At 43.1% G+C, this 22,742-nt stretch overlaps 1 protein-coding gene across 5 annotated transcripts in view; it reads right to left on the reverse strand.

Annotated features, from left to right (window-relative positions):
- LOC115153505 (RNA binding protein fox-1 homolog 3) overlaps positions 1-22,742 on the reverse strand; it is a 735,146-nt gene that overhangs the window by 3,565 nt on the left and 708,839 nt on the right. For all 5 annotated transcript variants that reach the window (XM_029699001.1, XM_029699003.1, XM_029698999.1 and 2 more), the window contains 4 exons: positions 17,232-17,364; positions 16,665-16,704; positions 15,241-15,305; positions 11,388-11,466 (listed from right to left, as the gene is read on the reverse strand). In XM_029699001.1, the coding sequence (XP_029554861.1) occupies positions 11,388-11,466; positions 15,241-15,305; positions 16,665-16,704; positions 17,232-17,364 (317 nt within the window). The remainder of the gene's footprint in view (positions 1-11,387; positions 11,467-15,240; positions 15,306-16,664; positions 16,705-17,231; positions 17,365-22,742) is intronic.

Below are 22,742 nucleotides of genomic sequence, written 5' to 3' on the forward strand. Positions count from 1 at the left end.
TGTTACTTGAACTCTGTGAGGTGCAATCTGAGGTGCAGTTAATTGCCGATTTATGAGGCTGATAATTCTAATGAACTTATCCTATGCAGCAGAGGTAACTCTGGGTCTTCCTTTCCTGTGGCGGTCCTCATGAGAGCCAGTTTCATCATAGCGTTTGGTGGTTTTTGCGACTGCACTTGAAGAAATGTTCAAAGTTCTTTGCTTATTTGAGCTGTTCATAATATGGACTTGTTTTTTTACCAAATAGGGCTATCTTCTGTATACCACCCCATCTTATAACAACACAACTGATTGGCTCAAACCCATTAAGGAGGAAAGAAATCCCACAAATGAACTACTTTTAACAAGGCACACCTGTTAATTGAAATGCATTCCAGGTGACTACCTCATGAAGCTGGTTGAGAGAATGCCAAGAGTATGCAACGCTGTCATCAAGGCAAAGGGTGGCTACTTTGAAGAATCTCAAATATAAAATATATTTTGATATGTTTTACACTTTTTTGGTTACGACTGTACGTGATTCCGGGGCGGCAGCGTAGCCTAGTGGTTAGAGCTGTTGGACTAGTAATCGAAATGGTTGCAAGATCAAATCCCTGAGCTGACATGGTAAAAATCTGTCGTTCTGCCCCTGAACAACGCAGTTAACCCACTGTTCCTAGGCCGTCATTGAAAATAAGAATTTGTTCTTAACTGACTTGCCTAGTTAAATAAAGGTAAAAAAAAAAAATCTGTGTTATTTCATAGTTTTGATGTCTTCACTATTATTCTACAATGTAGAACATTTTAAAAATAAAGAAAAACCCTTGAATGAGTATGTATGTCCAAACTTTTGACTGGTACTGTATATTTAAATGACTCAGCTCTCTGCATCTAGCTAGCTACACACAATGAAAAATGAACATATCGAATGAATCAAACTGAAGAAGCATACCAGAGGTTTCAGATTTCTCTTTCCATGAACATCTGCACCTCAAGTTTGGCTTTTTATTCAAAGGATATGGCAATGAGAGTCCTCCAGTGGAGTTTTGAAAAACGTAATCTCACATGGCTCCTTTGACGTTAGCATTGTGGCTCGTCATAATATCTACCAGAATACTGTCACCTGGTATTCCATTGAGAAAAGCCATCTCTGTTACTTTACATGGGAGAGATAATGATGATTTACGATGCAAATAAACTTCCCAGCCAGAGAGAGTGATATCAATACAAGACCACTACCTCTGGTGGTGTATGGGCTATGGGCTATGGACATTGACTTGGGTCAGTGGAATGGAATTAAGGTATACATTAATGGATTGTTGTGGAAGAGGGAGAGATTAGCTGAGGAAGCCGATGGCAGCCATTTTGTGGCTGGCCCGTGGCCCGTGGTGCCATCTTACAAATGACTGCATTAACAGAGCCAATTAAAGTGGCAATCATTTAATGGTCGCCTACGCAGCCATGCGAGACCAGGCCTTTTATCACGTCAATCGGCCATAAGGCGGTAAGATTCAGTTAGAGCAGAGTTCTGCAATCTGGCCAGTGGACCGACTCAGCTCCGCTCTACTCTCAATAAAACATGTCTCAGTGTCTCCACTCTCAGCACTGACTGGGCCCTAGGAAGATAGAAGATAAGTTATGTCCTTTGAAAACAAATACACTGAACCGCCTAATTTAAGAAAATCTATCAATTATAAGTTCATAGTATAATTAGTGGTAAAAATAGTCTGGGAATATTTGGGACAAACAGTTAAAAACCAAAATATGGGAATTTGATATTTTGCTTTTTCATAAACTCATGAAGAACACATGTTTTCAGGGTGGGGTTCTCTCCTTCATCAGAAATCAAGGTGCAGATGGAGTGATGGGAAAAAAAGAGAAAAGAGCAGCATTTTATAGAGCCACGTCCTTCTCTATCTCGCCTCTGCAGTCATACTACCCAGGATGCTTCGCTTTCATCTCCAAGCGCTATTTGAGTTTTAGGAGCGTTGTAAAGACGTTTACGACAAAAAGCAACAAACAAAACAAATCAACATCAAATTAAAAAACACACTGCGTGAAGTCCTCTAGGTTATTTGGACACGTTGTATACACACGCACAGTAGTATAGCACGATAATACACTTCACATGGTCATCTAGCCATAGACACATAGAATGACATGGTAAGCCATGGTCGCGTCTCAACCAGCACCCTATTCCTTATATAGTGCACTACTTTAGACCAGGGCCCATAGGGAATAGGGTGCCATTTGGGAAGCACCCCATCTCTCGCCTTCTGTGAAACTATCAACAAAAAGGTGAAAGCCTTTTTTAAGTCATGTCCCCACTTTTTAACCCCTATAGGACATGATATACTTTAATAAAAGGAAGAACATTTTATTTTGTATTTTCTTTCTCGATTTTCTCAATCTAATAATAATAGATAATAGCACTATAATCCATTTGATATACTAATAAATGCTATGCTATAACGCTTTTAATTCTGTAATAACACACAAGTACTGTAAGAAAATGATTATTGGAAAAAAGCACACCTTGTAAAAAACAAACCAAGATAACTTTCATTCTGAAAGAAACATGTAAAGTGCCATGGAAGAGGTTAGAAATATAGAATACAAGTAAACATACAGTATGCCACACCAGAATACTACTTACATGAATATATATAACAGCAACATCAGAGTTGGTATCCCACTACCACAGAACAGCTGTTTTTACATTTTAAGGTTATAGGTCTATTGAGAGGGATCTAGAGCAGGGTTTGCCAAACTTGGTCCTGTCCCCCCCCCCCCCCCAACTTTTTGGGTTGACCCGGCTGAACCTTTTCTGGTTGAAAAACGTTCCATGGAACCCCTCTGAAAAGGGTCTTCTAGGAACCCCATGTGCAAAGGTTCAAACCAAAACCTTTTTGCGATGGGAGGGGTTCAATTTTGAACCTTTTTATTAATATATTGTAGCGGTGGCAGCCTATGAGAAAATTGGAGGAAAAATGGAGAACACCATCATGTTGGTGAGAGTCTCCCCTTTCCATAGTGGGATCATATTAGTTTGTAGCCCGAATGGTTCGGATGGTACAGACTGAAGTTGGCACATCGTCGGTACCAACTTCAGACTTGTCCCATGAGGCTTGTAGGGGTCATGTTTGTGAGAGTCCCATCTTTCCATACAGTTAATAGACCAAACTGTTTTTATGAGAATTGCAATTTTTGGTCTGACAAACAGAGATGTTGCTCTGCCACTTTCCACCCCAGATGCAGAAGGCCAACGTAGGTGGATGTTGTGGATTGAGACATATCTGTAGCTTAAACTGACTGATTTTGATGGGGATTGAGACTGATATTTGTAGCTTAAACTGACTGATTTTGATGGGGAAAGAGACTGATATCTGTAGCTTAAACTTACTGATTTTGATGGGGATTGAGACTGATATCTGTAGCTTAAACTGACTGATTTTGATGGGGATTGAGACTGATATTTGTAGCTTAAACTGACTGATTTTGATGGGGATTGAGACTGATATCTGTAGCTTAAACTGACTGATTTTGATGGGGATTGAGACTGATATCTGTAGCTTAAACTGACTGATTTTGATGGGGATTGAGACTGATATCTGTAGCTTAAACTGACTGATTTTGATGGGGATTGAGACTGATATCTGTAGCTTAAACTGACTGATTTTGATGGGGATTGAAACTGATATCTGTAGCTTAAACTGACTGATTTTGATGGGGAATGAGACTGATATCTGTAACTTAAACTGACTGATTTTGATGGGGATTGAGACTGATATCTGTAGCTTAAACTGACTGATTTTGATGGGGATTGATTTATCATGGAATTAGATTGACACAAGGGTGAAACTCTTAAAGAATATTATAGGTTCCTCCAAGAACCCCTCAACTAACCGAAGGTGCAAATATGAACCATTGACTAGCAATGGTTCCTTTAGGATCTCCAGGGTTCCTCGAGTCACCATTCATTCTAAGAGTGATTGAAAACGTTGTATATAAATACTGAAATATTTAAAGGTGGATATGTAAAACATTTTTACTGGATATATTTGAGGTGTGAGCCAAGCTTGTGAAATATGTTTTGTCATTGAATCTGCCAAAGGTTAAGGTGTACCCTAATCTATTCATATGAACAGATCAACAGCAATAAAACCTACACAACAATTCTAAACATTTTAAGCACCCTTGGTTGCCCTTTGAGTTATTTAAGAAGCCACAGATATTGTACTAAGAAGACAGAAGCTCTAGTAATAGCAGGATAGATCATATTCGGTATGGTACACTCTGAATCAAAAAACAGCTAGTATTAGGACGTGTACGTTCAGAGCCATAGATGTATATATTTGTTTATATATTTTTCTAAATATATGGCTCTGGTAACAATCCTTGAGGATAAATTGGGTGATGGACAGTACAACAAGCACAAAAGACAGCCAGACACATGTTTAGAATAATACAAAACAGAACATACAATACTTGGTCAACAATCATGCTGGTTCCACCAGGCTAATAATATACATCTATGAGTGAGGACTAAGTGTATGAGAAGTGAATCCTAAGTGTGAAATTTAGCAGGACCCCAAGGACATGGGAGGTTAGAATTACATCTCTTCACTTTAAAAGGAGAAGAGAGGGAGAAGAGAGAGGTGGGAGAGTAGAGGAGATGCAGTTTATCCAATCCATATTTCACAATGGCCTTCTGATCATTGGGAACAGAAAGGGAGAATAAAGAGAGTCTGGAGAAATAGACAAAACAGCCATAGAGGTGTGTGTATGCCTGTGCTTGTGTGTGGTGGAGTCAGTCTGGTGTATCTTCAAATGAGATCAGTGCTTATTGACTGAGCTCTGTTATCGCTAATCTGTGGAGTAAATTGCCTCGGTAGCCGTTCCCCTATCCAGTCTCCTTACTTCCCTCGTGGCCCGCCGCCACTGACTCCCTTCTTTACGATCCCATCACACAACATGTGTGTGTGTGTGTGTGTGTGTGTGTGTGTGTGTGTGTGTGTGTGTGTGTGTGTGAGGGGAACATGATCAGTGTTGTAAGAGGTTGTGGGACGAGGAGACGCTATTTAATTCTCACAATGACCTGCTCTCTTTCTTTCTTTCTCTCTCTCTCTCTCTCTCTCTCCCTCCCCCCTCTCTCTCTCTCTTTCCAACCCCTTCTCTGTCCCCCTCTCTCTCTTTCTCTCTCTCCCCCGCTCTCTCTCTCCCCCCTCTCCCTCTCTCTCCCTCTCTCTCCCCTCCTCTCTCTCTACCCCGCCGCTCTCTCTCTCTCTCTCTCTCTCTCTGCTAGGCCTGGGGAGGGTCCCTTACAAACGGAGAAAGTCAATCTCAGAGAAATTAAAGAGAAGAACACAGTCTTAAAAAACATATTTTGGAGTGTTTGATGGAAAGAGAGAGATATGGAGAGAAAGAGAGAGACAAAGAGAGAACGAGCGAGAGAGAGAAAGCGAGAGAAGTTTCATCCAATACAACTCACAGAGCTGAGCTTGGTCAGGTGTGTGAGGTGTAACATCACAAATCGTTCCCCATCCCAAACCTTTTCCCCCTTAACTGTCAGTAGATCCAAGATTGATGCCGGTAGATAGGGATCAATCGATACCAGCTACATGGGAGTCTCTTACACTCCCCTCCCACCTCCCACTTTATCTCAGTAAGACTGAACATCTTCTCCTATGGGAGTCCTAACATCCTTCCTAATGTCAGTCACAAATCTAAAAGCACCTACCTCCCTCTCTCTCTCTGCCCTCCCACCTCTGCACCCAAAGAGTGTGTCCCAAATGGCACTCTATTCCCTTTCTAGTGCCATACTTTTGACCAGGGCCCATAGGGTCAAAAGGCTCAGTTCAATTGGGATGCACCCGAGGTCTCCGGTAATCAGACTGTCTATATGGGACAGTGTCTGGGACTGGAACACAGCATGCTACCATGCAAGGTAACAACTCAATGGCCTAATCAATACAGTATGTGTGTCTATCTGCCTGTGCTCTTCTCTCTTCCATACCGTACAAGCCTGTAGTGTAGTTATTATTCCAGTAAAGAACACTAGCCAATCTCAGGGGACGAGACATGGCAATCTCAACAAAAACAGAGACACTTTATCCATTAAAGCAGCAGTGCAGTCAACCACGTGATTTTCCACTTTAAATGTTTTTTATATTTAAATTATACTCCACACTCTGAAATTGTGAAAATGATAATAATGCCCTTTTTGTGTAAAAACTGTTTGGAAATATAAATGCCTGGAATTTCAACCTGTTCAGCTGGGATGGAGTTTTTGGCCCAGATCATGACATCACAATCTGATCTGATTATTCTGACCAATGACCAGTCATGTTTAATTTGCATATGTATGCTCCTACTTTGAAGGGGTAAGTGGGTCAGGCTTTAGTCTAGATGATCCTATCCGCCAATCAGGGCTCTGTATGTCAATATATTTACATTTGTATCAACATGCCCACATGATCAGACTGAGCAAAAGGAGGATCAGGTAAATAAATCATGAAAAATATATTTGGAGTTATTTTAATGAAATAAACACATACAGTGATATATTAGACATACAGTGATGATTTAAAAATTGACATTAGAAAGACTGCATGCAGGCTTTAAAAAACAAATGGGGTGTGAAGAAGAGAGTTAAGGGCCCTTTCGTTCCTCTTAAATCATATATCTATTATTTTAATAACACCACAAGTAACCATCATCGTTTCCCTTCAACATCCTCTTTGTTGAATAGTGTTAATTATTCATTTTGGCATGGCGAAAAATAATGACTTGAGATATTTAAGGACTCTTTCTGAAAAGAAAAAACTGACCAATGAAAGAATGCACAGCAATATCAACATGAAGTATTATTGCTTATTTTGTAGATACTATAGCTTATTTTGTAGAGGAAAACGGAAAGCTTACAAAGTGTCATTGTGTAAAAGAAACGCTGTGTTCCCGCTTTAACAGAACATTATGTCATATTTTTGCATTGTAATTTCAGAAAATGTCCATAATATATCTGCAGTAATAGTGGAATGATAGTGTTTCACACAATTCTTTCCACCTAAAAAAAATATTTTTGCCGCATACAAATTGCATTGAAAATGCAGCCTTTCTATTTGACAACAAAAGATGGTCTGGCTTCTGCTGGGAAGCCTCCCTCTCTTCCATCAGTGTCACTCAGAGGCGTGGTCATCTCCTTCTCGAGCACAACCAACAATGGCAGAATGGGGCAAGGGTCAAACATATAGAAATCGTTCTGATTGCTGGTTGCGAAAATGTATACTCAATTTCAGTTTATGTGTGGAAACAATGTGTTGCAATTTGCCTAGAGTGCTGTACCTTTAAAGCCATTCTGTGGAGATGGGATACTTTCTGCCTCTGGCTCAGTGCCACAATCAATGCTCTCTCTCTGACACAATGCTGCTGCTGCACAGGCCATACAGCAATGGCTGCCATAGCTCTCCCAAAGATGGTGGATAAATAAGATAGTTTACTCAGGCCGTTAACCATTGAAAAAAAATTGTCAAGGTTCCTGTCTGTGTAAGTGGGCATCCCCTCTCTCCCGTGAGCATGCTTTCCTCCATAATATCTGGCATGCTCAAGCGAGAGCGGGAATGGGTACAGCTGGCTCTGGTCTACTTAGTGTCCCCTCCCCACTCACCACACCTGCCCTGTCTGATCCGCCTGACCAAATTTCTTTTGCCAGGGTGATGTCTCGCTCTGGGGCACCGCCTCCGTGGGTGGGGGCTATAAGTAGGCCAGAGAGGCCTACCGCCCCTATCAGAATAAATTAGCAAGTCGAGTGTCTTGCTTTCTCTTCTGTCTCTGGCTCTCCTCCACTCCACTACCATATATCACTTCCTCCTGCGCAGAGTTCTACAATACTGCTTCCTGTCAGCCATCTTGTTGCAGCTCAAACTCCTTTAGATATATAATACAAGCCATTTAACAGATGCTTTTATCCAAAGCAACTTACAGTCATGAGTGCATACATTTTTTTACACATGGGTGGTCACAGGAATCAAACCCACTATACTGAGGTTGCAAGCACCATAATCTATCAACTGAGCTAGAGACAACCACCCAGCTGAGTGAGTTTCTGTTTCTCTCATTAGCCTAAGCAGTCTCAGGTCTACAAACTAAAGGCTTGTTATTATGGGTCTGTTCTGTAGGCTTTGGGTCCAGCCAATACCCTAAAGGGAATGAAATTGGCCGGCTGTACCATTTACTTACTTAATAAAACCCAGTTTGAAATTTGTTGCTTAAACTGGAATTGCTGACCATTAGCGAGCTTAATGTATATTGGGAAAATGACTAATTGAAACAATAAGGGTACAGAAAATGGGTTGGAATTAAAACCTGCAATCACAGACACATCCCACAGGAGCCGAGTTTGAGAGCACACACTTAAAGAGAGGAAAATACAGCGGTGAATTCCCTCTGTATGACTCACATTATACAGAGGCAGCAACCCGCACCGTGAAACACTATTGTCAATGAGAAAGTGTTCAATTAATGACAATATTTTAACATTTATTGAAGAGAGAGAGAGAGAAAAGTGAGAGACCTACGTGTATTCCCTCATCTCCAATTTCTCTCTCTCTCTCTATGTGCTTTCTTACATTCAAACCATCAATCTCAACCCAGAGAAATACAGGAAATTAAAAATAGCATCATTTACAGTACAGCGATGAAAGACAATGCATATAGTCAAATAAAACTCTTAAAATGAGACATCAATATGAGAGATTCTTAACAAGGGGTTCATGTGTTTTTTGGACTTGGAAGTGTTTTGTTCTAGTTTTTGCTTTCCACCAGGAAGTATGCGTTTAGTTTGATAGTTGTTTTTGTTTTCCACCAGGAAGTATGCGTTTAGTTTGATAGTTGTTTTTGTTTTCCACCAGGAAGTATGCGTTTAGTTTGATAGTTGTTTTTGTTTGTTTGTTAGTTTGTTTTGCTGGGGGGCAGAAGGAGGGAGGCGTTTGTCCCTCTCTCTCTCTCTAGTAGGGAGTGAAGCGACTGCAACCTCCTCTGTATAGGCTAGCCTGCAACATCAAAGATGAAAAAAAGCTCCAATCAGTATTCAGTATAGGAAGCTTGGTTTATAGAATATTATATTGGCTTCTTTTTCTTCTTCCCCCTCAAAACTTTCTTCCCTTTTCACTTTTTTTTTATTTTGTTGCAAAGGTTGGAGTGTTGGTGGAAATTGAGAGGAGATGAGTACCGGAGACGTTAATGTGTCTGTGCGCGTGCGTACGAATGTGGCGTTATGTTTGTGAGAAAGGAATGGAAGGAGTTGAAAAGTGATTGGCCGTAAGATTCTTACTAAGCAGTGACTAAATTCTCTCAAGTTTGACTCTTCAATCAAAACTAAAAACTTCAATCAAGACTACAAATTCTAAATAGGTCATTGAATCAGATATACAGTAGCTAATTCTCTTTCATGTCCAGATCACGATTTATACACAACATGCACCCCTCACTCTGCCTCCCTCTCTCTGCCCCTGCCTCTGCCCCCGCCCCTCTCTCTGCCCCCCTGCCTCCTTGCCTACCCTCCTCTACCCCTCTCTCTGCCCCCAAGCAGGTTATACAAGTATCCTAGTACAGACATGGTTGCCTAAATCTGTCCCGCTGCCCAGAGCCCCTCATTAAAAGTGGCATAGATGATTATCTGCCTCTCCTATCTTCTCCTCTCATATCTTCTCCTCTCATATCTTCTCCTCTCATATCTTCTCCAGCCCAACTGCAGAGGGAAGCTGCTAGCTCTGCTCTAACCTCCCTGGACCTCATTAACAAGACTCTTAACCCAGGAACTACTCATCAAACATCATTAGATATGATTCAATATTTCTCTCCTTCTCAGTCTCTCTCTCTTTTAGTAAATGTTTGTTCTTGTTCAGTGATTCTACAAGATGGCATTTAGCCATCTTGTCACTTGTTGTTCCGCCTTAGTGTTTGGCCCAGATTGATACGGTACCTATTCCCATTCTATTCCCATTCAGCCTATCCATCTGTCTCCTAACATTCTGGGGTTTTTACTGTAAGTGTGTATGGATAAAAGTTTGGTTTGTTTGGGCGTGGTGGTGGTAAAAAAAAATCTGCAGTGTACGTATAGTTAGGAAAAAGGGAGGAACATTTTGAGAAAAAAGAGAAGAGAAGGAATAAGGGAATAAAAAAACACAGGCCACAGTTTTAATTAAGTAAATGAATAGGAAAAAAATGAGTCGAATAATTAATGAAAGCTTTTAGCTAGCAGCTGCACGGGGGGGGGGGGTCGCTCGGTAAGGGAGAAGGGGGAAGGAAAGGGGGGGGGTCGCTCGGTAAGGGAGAAGGAACGGGGGGGGGGGGGGTCGCTCGGTAAGCGAGAAGGAACGAGGTAAGGGAGAAGGGGGAAGGAAAGGGGGGGTCGCTCGGTAAGGGAGAAGGGGGAAGGAACGAGGGGTCGCTCGGTAAGGGAGAAGGGGGAAGGAACGGGGGGTCGCTCGGTAAGGGAGAAGGAACGAGGGGGGGATCGCTCGGAACGGGAGAAGGGGGAAGGAACGGGGGGGCTTTCCAGCATCACGCGCATGTCTGCACACAACACCCTGCACATCTGTCTAGGGCAAGACTTCTCATCCAATCAGCTGCTCCAACAGAGCTAAGGGGAACTGGGTGTAATTTTTCTTCTCTCTTTATATATTTCTTCTTTCTTTCTTTAATCTCTCATGGCACGCCACTGCATGCACTTGATGGTCGTTCATCTTTGGAGGAAGTCCCTATCCACACCCGGGAATGAAAACAAATTGTTTTTTATTTTATTTTCTCTTTTTTTGGGGGGGGGGGCTCTCTTTTTTTTCTGCAAGATATTTTTTCAACTTTGATGTTAGCTGCAAAAGCTAGCTAAAAACAAACATGAACCAATTGACTATTTCTTCCTGTGGAAATTTGGGAGACTCCACTGATAGTGGAGGATGTACAGGTCTCATTTCAATTTCAAGCAAAGAGATTCAGGCCAATTAAAATTGAAAGGGGTTAGAGAATAAGGCCACAATGTGTCTGGTTCATTTACTGAAGTGGCAACAAGTCAGCTTTAAACTGATAAATCTCACATTGAAAATCACAATTCAATTCTCCTCAGAAGTGTCCATTCTATTTTCATTTATATGAATCTGTACATAATGAATATATTACATTTATCATACATTGTAGTTATATCATGTATCTTCAAAAGAGCCCATACACTTGCTATAGCGCTTGGACTACTAGCCTGCATCTCAAATGGCACCCTATTCTCTATAGAGTGCACTACTTTTGATCAAGGCCAATATGGAATAGGGTGCCATTCTGGATGACGCCTTAGTGTTAAATATGAATACGTTCTAGTAAGCAGTGGTCATAGTAGCAGAAGAGGACAGAGGACTCACCATAGTACCCACACTGTACGTGGCCGCAGGACCAATCGTGTGGTGATATGGGTCTGCTGTTGCATAGACTCTCCCGTAACTGTATGGGAGAGAGGAGAGCAAGAGATCACACCCTTGTCTTACAACGTGTCTTAGGTTAAGTGTGTTCAGGATTCATTTTTATCAATTACATAACGTTTATCATGTTAGACAAAATCAGATGTTCATTCAAATTCAGTATTGGGAATTGTTTCTCCTAACGGACCTAACCTCAAATAGGAATCATCTGCACTTCCGGTTTGATTGAATAACGGCCCTTAAGAGTTTTGATAACAGATAAGTAGTGTCAAACCGGTCCACAATGAGACACTAACGCTCTGGGTCGTCGATTTTAACTGGGGTCCGGAGACTAGATCTATAATCATTTCCCCTCTCAGTCACGTTACAGACAGCCCTATGGGATGGAAATGCAATCGATGTCTCGCTATAAATGTATGTCGTAAAGGTGAGAGTGTGTGATTGCAATGATTTGTTTTACCCGTTTCAATTTATGAGAAAGAGGAGGGAGTGTTTTATCTTCTGATGGAGGGAGGGATGGGTGGAGGGAGGGAGGGAGGGATGGGTGGAGGGAGGAAGGAAGGGAGGGATGGGAGGAGGGATGGAGGGATGGGTGAAGGGAGGGAGGGAGGAGAAGTGGGAGGGAGGAATGGGAGGAGGGAGGGAGGGATGGGAGATAGAAGGATGGGTGGAGGGAGGGAGGGATGGGTGAAGGGAGGGAGAGAGGGTTGAGAAGAGGGAGGAGGGAGGAATGGGTGGAGGGAGGGAGGGAGGGATGAGAAGAGGATGGGAGGCAGGGATGGGAGGAGGGAGGGTGGGATGAGAAGAGGGAGGAAGGGAGGAGGGATGGGTGGAGGGAGGGAGGGAGGGATGCATGGGAGGAGAGAATGGGTGGAGGGATAGAGGGATGGAGGAGGGAGGGAGGGATGAGTGGAGGAATAGAGGGATGGCAGGAAGGGATGGATAGAGAGATGGGAGGAGGGAGGGATGGGAGGAGGGAGAGATGGATGGATGGATGGATGGGTGGAGGGATAGAGGGATGGGAGGAGAGAGGGAGGGAGGGAGGGAGGGATAGAGGGATGGGAGGATGGGAGGAGGGAGGGCCGGGAGGGAGGGATGGGAGGAGGGAGGGATGAGGGATGGGAGGAGGGATGGAGAGATGGAAGGAGGGATGAGGGAAGGGGTATGGGAGGAGGAAGGGACGGGAGGAGGGAGGGAGGGATGGGGGATGGGAGGAGGGATGAGGGATGGGAGGAGGGATGAGGGATGGGAGGAGGGATGGAAGAAGGATGGAGGGTAGTGATGAATGTAAAACCAGTTAGATAGACGGAGGGAGGAGACAGAGAAAAGGAGATATGTACGAGGAAGTAAGAGGGATAGAGGGACATGAAAAGTAAAAAAGGGTGAGAAGCAGAAAGATAGCAGAAAGAGGGGGATATTGGCAGAGAAATAGACAAATATAGGGTCCAATAGAGAGGAAGCGATAGAGTGAGGTTGATAGAAAGAAAATGGAAGCAAGTGAGAGTGACTAGAAAGAAAAAAGAGTGAGAGAAATAGACCGTCTGATCTAGGGTCATCCCTGCTCTTTTCCTGTTCTCAGCTCCTGTCTCTGAAGGCTTATTTCCTGTCTATTCACCAGCACTAGCTCGGAACTAATCCCACCATTCCTCCCTCCCTCCCTCCTTTCATCCCTCCATCCCTCTCTCTCTCTCTGAGACGGGACAAGCCGGGCCGCGTCGACCACTTTATTTCTTCCTCTCCTCTACATCCCTCTCTCTACTCCCTTGTTTGTTTGCTCTCCTCCAAAAACCAGAGATGCCAGTGGAGGTCTGGAGGGCAAAGATAAGGCCCTGGACGGGTTGGCCTATCAGAGAGAAGAGGAGAAAAGAGGGATGGCAGATAGGAGGAATGAAATGGGGGATGAAAGGAGGGATGGAGGAGAGGTGCAGGGAGGTAATGATGGCATGGTGGGAAAATGAAATGTTGGAGCATGACATCGTTGCAAAGAACTGCAGAGAAGAGATGAAAGACAGGAGAGGTGGATGAATGGGAGGAAGAAAGGTCGGTGGTCAATATGCAGGGGAAGAGATGTGAATAGATGGATGGATGAAGAAGGAGGGGTGGAAATAGACGAAAAGGAATCCACGCCCTGTTACTACACTCTAAAAAATGTTGGTTGTTTGGTTGACCCAACAGCTGGGTTGCAGGCATTGGGTCACTTAGTTGGGTTCTTTAAAAACTTCTGGGTTATTGATGCTGGGTACTGGGTTACTGGTGCTGGGTTATTGACATATGACCCAGCGGGTCAGATCAGAAGACTGGAGGCGTAGTTTAGTAGGGGTGTGGCATTCAGATTATTTTTGGATACCTGTGGGAGTAAATGTCATTCTTGTTCTTCTGTTCTGTTGTATAGTTTCCACATTTCTTTCAATTCAATGAGGCTTACAGAAGTGTATTTTATTTATTTAACTAGGCAAGTCAGTTAAGAACAAATTCTTATTTACAGTGACTGCCTACTTGTAAAGCCCCCCCCCCGGCCAACCCCTACCATAACACTGGGCCAATTGTGTGCCACCCGAAGGGGCTCCTGATCATGGCAGGTTGTGATACAGCCCAGGATCGAACCTGGGTCTGTAGTGACGCCTCTAGCACTGCCTTATACCGCTGTGGCACTCGGGAACCCGAGTTCCCTTAACACCTATGTAAATCCTATTGTTTGGACACAATAAGGTGGTTTACCTCATTATAATTTGTAATAAATTATAATATTACAGAAAAATTTGCAGTATGTAAACTTAAGATAATGAACAGGAATGACATTTACTCTTACGGGTGGCCAATTAGCGCTAGCTGAAAGCCACACCCCTAATAAGCTAAGGATTACATAAAAAAATACCCAGCTGCGAGTTCAACCCAGCATGAGAGCATAAAATACCCAACTGATGGTTAAATATATCCATGCTTGGGTAATCCCAACAACCCAATTTGTTGGGTTATTCACGCAACCCAACTGGCGGGTTAAAAATAACCAATATTTACCTAGTACAATATTTACCCAGCGCTGAGTTACTAAAGAACCCAAATTGGGTTGTTTTTAGCCCATCATTTTAGAGCGTAGTAAAGGTGTAATGTTACCACTATGCCAGCTGTCATGTTCTTTCTGTTGACATGCACCACTCAAGAACATAGCAGCTGATTGGCTGTGGAGACTTAAGCAGACAGGACATGGCTATGTGTTTGTGTGAAAGAGCTCCCTAGGGAAGCAGAGGCAACAATTCTCTCAGTTCCATACTGATCCACTGCCTCTAAGCCCTCTTAGCCAACAATAAATAACACTCCACCCCTCAGTGAACTGACTGACTCACTTTAAATCACAAGAGCTTAAAAAAGAAGAAAAAGAAAATAAGAAGTGAGAGAACAGAAAGAGAGATGAAAAGATGACACAGAAAAACATACAGGCAGCAAAAAAGAGATCAGTCAGAGGGAGAAAAATAGAGAAATAAATGATTGACAGAGCAAGAGAGAAAAAAGAGAGGGCGATTAGAAGGAGAGAATGAAATAACTCTAGCAGAGAGAGAGAGAGATACAGCCAGCCCTTCACCTGCTCTGCTCCTCCGTTCATAATTCCCCTGCGTTGTCTGATAAATCTAACATTATCTGTGGCCTACAGGCTCCCGATGCCACCGTCCTTTATCAGGCCTGACACGCTCAATCTCCCCTAGACTAGTTCTCCCAACGCCCTCACACAACCCTCCCAACCCATGGAGGAGAGCTGCGAGCCTGGTTTGAGGTTAGTGGAGCAGTGTGTGTGTGTTACCTGTCGCTGTATGCGGTTGCAGCCGTGGCTGCTGGCTGGGCGTATCTGTATGCTGCATAACCTCCCTGTGAAGAACACAGGAAGAAAACACGCTGTTACTGATAATACACAGAGGTTGCGTACCAAATGGCACCTTGTTCCCTATATAATGTGGTGCACTACTGCTGACCAGGACCAATAGGACCCTGGTCAAAAGTAGTGCACTACATACGGAATAGTGTGCCAATAGGGATGTACACAAAATAACAGTCATTGACTGAATAAGGTGTAATTTTCTTCCATTAATAAACCCTCTAACACAACAATCAGCGTAGTGCTACAATACTGCAAATACATGACATTTATAAGAGAGAGGGAGAGAAAAAATGCCAGTGCAGCAATTATTGTGAATGAATGGGGAGGGATGGGCCATGTTTGTGCGTGTGTGTATCGCCATGGCGATTAACGAGGGTGTAATTAATGTGTGGGGCGGGCGAGAGGCTTATGGAGCAGAGCCAGAGGGAGCTGTTTCTGTGTTCAACAATGGAGAGGGGACAATGTGTGTCTGTGTGTGAGCATGTGCATTTGTGTGGTGTGTGTGTGTGTGTGGTGTATGTGTGTGTGTGTGTGTGTGTGTGTGTGTGTGGTGTGGTGTGTGTGTGTGGTGTATGTGTGTGTGTGTGTGTGTGTGTGTATTTGATGACTGAGAGCCACAGCCCGGGGCCCATTCATATTACCTGTACAAGCTGACATGACACCTGACATACAGGCTAATTGACCATTCAACAGCCCTTGTTCCAATTACAGGAACATCAACTGAAATACTGTTGAACTGCAGTCATACTAGCAAACAAACTCAGACACTGGCTTACATGCAAACACACACACACACACACACACACACACACACACACACACACACACACACACACACACACACACACACACACACACACACACACACACACACACACACACACTTCTCCAAAGAATCAGACATCATTTACCAATGAAGCATTTGTGTTTGGTGAGTCCACCAGATCAGAGGCAATAGGGATGAGCAGGGATGTTCTCTTAATAAGTGTGGGAATTGGACCATTTTCTTGTCCTGCTAAGCATTCAAAATGTAACAAGTACTTGTGGGTGTCAGGGAAAATGTATGGAGTAAAAGGTACATTATTTTCTTTAGGAATGTAGTGAAGTAAAAGTTGTCCAAAATATAAATACTAAAGTAAAGTACAGATACCCCAAAAAACGACTTAAGTAGTACTTTAAAGTAATTTTACTTAAGTACTTTACAACACTCGATGCCCAGAAGGGTTTAAATTCACCAGTCAGGCGGCTTGGCAGATAAGGAAAGGGCCCTATCAACACAACAAGAAGGGGATGAAGAGAAAGACAGAAACAGAAGGAGGGAAAGAGTGGAAATAAGTAGAATCACTTACGTATATTTCTGCACCATAGAAACCGTCCTGGTAAACAACACTAGAGATGGAACAGAGAGACAGACAGTAAGCTGTAGCATGCTGAAGCACACTATTGTAGCGTCTTAAATGGCACCTTATTCCCTATATAGTGCACTACTTTTCAGCCATATGAGCCCTATATAGGGAGTAGGCTGCCATTTGGGATGTAAGCCCATGGTCCAGTCCCCTAGCCCTATTGGAGAGTCTGCGCAAGCACGCGCGCACACACACACACACACACACACACACACACACACACACACACACACACACACACACACACACACACACACACACACACACACACACACACACACACACACACACACACACACCAATCATGTTGCGGGGAACTAATGTCCCTCCAGTGGACTGTGCAGGTCATAGTAGTCCCATTCACAGAATGACACATAAAAAAAAAAAAGATAGACAAATTTGGCCATTCTGGAATCAAAGAGCAATTTTCCACTCTATTAGAAGACAGCTTTTTGTTTTCCACGCCCTGTTCACCTGTCACTGAGTGTGTGTGCATTTGTGTGTACTTACGCTCCATAGGCAGGGATGGGTGGGGGTGGGGGCGCGGCACGGAATGTGTTGTAGACGGCCCGCCCCCTTCCTCTGAAATGAGCTCCGCGATAGGCTACCGTCGCTCCTGTACTAGGGTAGGGAAAACCTGCCACTACAGAAAGAGAGGGAAGGAAGGAAGGATGGATTGATTATAATGACTGCATTTATATTTTATATTACTTTCATGTCTGTTATAATAGACCTTGATGTGTTTGTATGTGTGTGGTGTGACTGTAGCAGTGTTTGAGACTGTAGGGTGGTGGAGGCAAGACACAATGTGTTGGCACAGACAGAAAGAGAGTGGGAAAGAGATGGAGAAAGGGGATATACTGAATAAAAACAGTGGGTTAGGTGATACACTTTACACAAGGTACTGCCACAAAAAGAGAAGGAAATAGAAATGGATAGACTGGAGGTGGAGTACGAGAGCTGTAGGTAAGGCACAGAACTGTCAACGACAGAGACAGAGAAAGAGAGATGGAGAACTAGGAACAGACCCACCGGAGGGAAAAAAAGAGTAGAAAAATAATACACTCTGTCCTGGAACACCTAGGGAGACAGAGAGACAGACAGAGAGAGACAGGGAGAGAGAGAGAGAGAGAGAGAGAGAAGGGAAGCGTGAGGGAGTAGAGAGGGGGAGGGGGGAGAGAAGGAATGAGAGAGAAAGAGGGGGAGAGAGGGAGAGAGGTGGGAGAGAGAGCAAGAGAGAGACTGGGAGCGAGAGAGGGAGAGAGAGAGCGAGGGAGACAGAGAGAGACAGAGCGAGAGAAAGGGATATACAGAGAGAGAGAGAGAGAGAGAGAGAGAGGAATCCCAGTGTTCTGGCAGTGGGGACATGGAGCAGATGCGGTGTATTGTTTGGAACAGCAGACACACACACACACACACACACACACCGAGGGAGGGGACAGCCCAGGGTCGGCAGGGGTGGCAGAGTCTTCTGAGAGGAGTGAGGATTGGATGGGTTGCCAGTACACACACACACACGCACGCACGCACGCACGCACACACACACACACACACACACACACACACACACACACACACACACAGTCATCAGTTAGGACGGGAGTCCCAGCGTTTGCCAAGCTGAAGGTCTTTCTTTAACCTTCAATCAACGCAGGAGCACGGCCTTCACACACAGGGCCAGCCCATATTTGCTTGCACACCCAAGCACACGCACACACACACGCACACGCACACGCACACGCACACGCACACACACACACACACACACACACACACACACACACACACACACACACACACACACACAGGGCCAGTTCATAATGACCCACAGTGGCCTGAATACAGATCAGCGGACCCTCCTCTCCTCTCTCGTCTTAGCTTCACAGTTTGTGTGTGTGAGTTTGTTTGCCTTGAGCAGAGATAGAATACAAACTACTACAAGTTAGATTTAAAAACTATTGCAGCATATTCAAGGAGTAACCCAAGGAGGGCTTGAACCAGTGATCCTACACACAATATATTAGATTCCTAAGCCTACAACGCCAAGAGACGCAACAATCTGGAGCTGGTCACCGCTTCTAGAGGAGAAGGAATAGGACAACTAGAAAATGGCATTTCCTAAAGAAAAGTGTATGTGCTCATCTTGAAATTTTTCTGGTTGTGAAATAAGTGGCAGTGGTGATAAAAAGCTTTGTGGTTGTGGCGTTGTTGTCAAGACGCTGTTGATCCACGGAGACTCTTATAATGGTGAGGATGAGAACCACAGTAGATCATGAATCCTTATTCCCTTGTTGATGTACAGTAGAACACCTTAGCTGACATTTTAATTCCTCCTTCTAACTCTTCATATGACAGCGTTAATACGCAGAAAGTACATATCGATGATATATCACAGGAAAAAGAACAATTTCTCCCAAATCCACCTCCATATCTGATATCATACACATATTTTACCATACTTTTTTCTCTGCATGAACAGTATGTATTATTTGTGTGTTTATACATTATGTGTGTGACTGCATACATTATCTCTGTATGTGTGTGTGTGTGTGTGTGTGTGTGTGTGTGTGTGTGTGTGTGTGTGTGTGTGTGTGTGTATATGTGTGTGTGTGTGTTTGTGCGTTCCTTATATGTGTGTATGTATACATTATTTATGTGTGTGTGTGCATGTATGTGTGTGTGTATGTGATGTGTGGCATGACGTATATGAATGCAATCTGGTGATGAGCTATGGGTCTTGCATGCTACAGCAGCCCCATAATAACCCATGAATCATACAGACTCTAGTGCTGACAGCCTGCTAGGCCTATAAACCGCCAACAACCACACCATGGTTTACACAGGCATAAACAGTCTCCTTACTTCATCTGGTCATGTAGTTGACGTCATAAGGAGAGATTACAATAAGACTAACATATGCTCAGGGATAGTAGGGTCAGGCTAGTTAAAACACATACAGAGTTACATACAGAATATGATTGGCTTAAGTGTGTGTGTGTGTGTGTGTGTGTTATGTATGTGTGTGAGCATCAAGGTTATCAAAGTTTTGTGTTTTTATATTTGTTTTTATTTCTATTTGTTTTTTAAGATTTTTATTAGAAATTCAGTTTAGTTTCAGTTAGTTTTCAGATCTGATTTGCTAGTATTTATTTTGTTTGTTTTATAAAACCATTTAGTTTTATTATTATTATTTGGTTGTAGTTTTAGTGTTAGGGACAGAAAGTGAGGTATGTGTGGGAGACCAGGAGACATCTACAGTTGAAGTCGGAAGTTTACATACACTTAGATTGGAGTCATTAAAACTTGTTTTTCAACCACTCCACAAATTTCTTGTAAACAAACTATAGTTTTGACAAGTCGGTTAGGACATCTACTTTGTGCATGACACAAGTAATTTTTCCAACAATTGTTTACAGATTATTTCACTTATAATTCACTGTATCACAATTTCAGTGGGTCAGAAGTTTACATACACTAAGTTGACTGTGCCTTTAAACAACTTGGAAAATTCCAGAAAATTATGTCATGGCTTTAGAAGCTTCTGATAGGCTAATTGACATAATTTGATTCAATTGGAGGCGTACCTGTGGATGTATTTCAAGGCCTACCTTCAAACTCAGTGCCTCTTTGCTTGGCATCATGGGAAAATCAGAAGAAATCAGCCAAGACCTCAGAATAAAAATTGTAGACATCCCACAAGTCTGGTTCTTCCTTGGGAGCAATTTACACATGCCTGAAGGTACCACGTTCATCTGTACAAACAATAGTATGCAAGTATAAACACCATGGGACCACGCAGCCGTCATACAGCTCAGGAAGGAGACGCGTTCTGTCTCCTAGAGATGAACGTACTTTGGTGCGGAGAGGGCAAAACAATCCCAGAACAACAGCAGAACAACCTTGTGAAGATGAAGGAGGAAATAGGTACAAAAGTATCTATATCCACAGTAAAACGAGTCCTATATTGACATAACCTGATAGGCCGCTCAGCAAGGAAGAAGCCACTGCTCCAAAACCGCCATAAAAAAGCCAGACTATGGTTTGCAACTGCACATGGGGACAAAGATCATACTTTTTGGAGAAATGTCCTCTTGTCTGATGAAACAAAAATAGAACTGTTTGGCCATAATGACCATCATTATGTTTGGAGGAAAAGGGGGAGGCTTGCAAGCCGAAGAACACCATCCCAACCGTGAAGCACAGGGGTGGCAGCATCATGTTGTGGGTGTGCTTTGCTGCATGAGGGACTGTATATGGCATCATGAAGAAAGAAAATGATGTGGATATATTGAAGCAACATCAAGACAGTCAGGAAGTTAAAGCTTGGTCGCAAATGGGTCTTCCAAATGGAGAATGACCCCAAGCATACTTCCAAAGTTGTGGCAAAAATGGATTAAGAACAACAAAGTCAAGGTATTGGAGTGGCCATCAAAGTCCTGACCTCAATCCTATATAAAATTTGTGGGCAGAACTAAAAAAGTGTGTGCGAGCAAGGAGGCCAACAAGTCTGACTCAGTTACACCAGCTCTATTAGGAGGAATGGGCCAAAATTCACCCAACTGATTGTGGGAAGCTTGTGGAAGGCTACCCAAAACGTTTGACCCAAGTTAAACAATTTAAAGGCAATGCTACCAAATACTAATTGAGTGTATGTAAACTTCTGACCCACTGGGAATGTGATGAAAGAAAAAGCTGAAATAAATAATTCTCTCTACTATTATTCTGACATTTCACATTCTTAAAATTAAGTGGTGATCCTAACTGACCTAAGACATCGCATTTTGTACTAGGATTAAATGTCAGGAATTGTGAAAAACTGAGTTTAAATGTATTTGGCTCAGGTGTATGTAAACTTCCACTGTATGTGCTGTAAAGTTTGTGTTTTCTGGGATGTCACTTCTTGCCACTGTGCATAAATGAATGAGCCAGGTCATAGGTTAGATTATGTTGGGTTTAAAGGTAGTGTCACGGCTGTTCGAAGGAGCGGACCAAGATGCAGCGTTTTCGTAGTTCCACATATTTATTAAAAGTGAAACTGAATGCAATACACTAATAACTTGAAAATAACAAACCGTGACGCAGAGGACAACACACTACTCAAAAGACAATAACCCACAAACCACAATGAGGAAAAAACCCCTACTTAAATATGATCTCTAATCAGAGGCAAATGAGGATCAGCTGCCTTCAAATAGAGATCAACCCCAAACAATCCCAACACAGAAATTGAAAACTAGAATTTAAACATAGAACTAGAAAACATAGATCAACCCAAAAACACCCCTGTCACGCCCTGCCCTACACTACTATAGAAAATGACATCTTACTAGGGTCAGGACGTGACAGGTAGATTCAGTGAGATGACGAAGATGCACCCAGCTGTTTTGGGCCCGTAGATACCCACGTTGTAGCAGCGTGAAGTGCACCCGTGCCCATGCACAGAGACTCTGTGTGACTGTGTGAGAGCAAAATCCTGCATCACGCTCACCTCAATTGGGTGCGTCCCTCTGCTTAGACGCCTGCCAGATCTTACAACACCTGGATCGTTTTTTTACGTATCAGCTAACACATCAGGGCCGCGTTTCCCTCCTCAGACGTTGCATGCATCAACCAATGGTTGCGTGGCACGTCATCGACTGTGCGGTCGGGCACCAGACTGCTATACCATATGATGTGGTTAGCTAATACATACAACAGTATCTAGATCTGACGTGTCAGCAACGTCTGAGCAGAGGAACATGAGCGATATCTGAGGTGCTGCTCATGGCAACGTCCTATCGCTTAGTCTACCTTGAAATTCAAGTCAATCTCTATGTGACCCGCCAGATTGAGAAGCTTGAAAACCCCCAATTAGAAAAAAGCCTGATTGAAAAACCCATTAAATTTTTGCCCAACATTTTGAGAAAAAAATCTAAAAACTAAAACTGAACATAATTCATGACATTTTATTTTTGTTCGTTTTGGAGTCAAAGATAATAGTTTCAGTATGGTTTCAGCTTTTCAAACGGGTTTGTTGATTAT

Source organism: Salmo trutta, chromosome 18 (assembly GCF_901001165.1).
Source record: "Salmo trutta chromosome 18, fSalTru1.1, whole genome shotgun sequence".
In the NCBI taxonomy this organism is placed as follows: Eukaryota; Metazoa; Chordata; class Actinopteri; order Salmoniformes; family Salmonidae; genus Salmo; species Salmo trutta.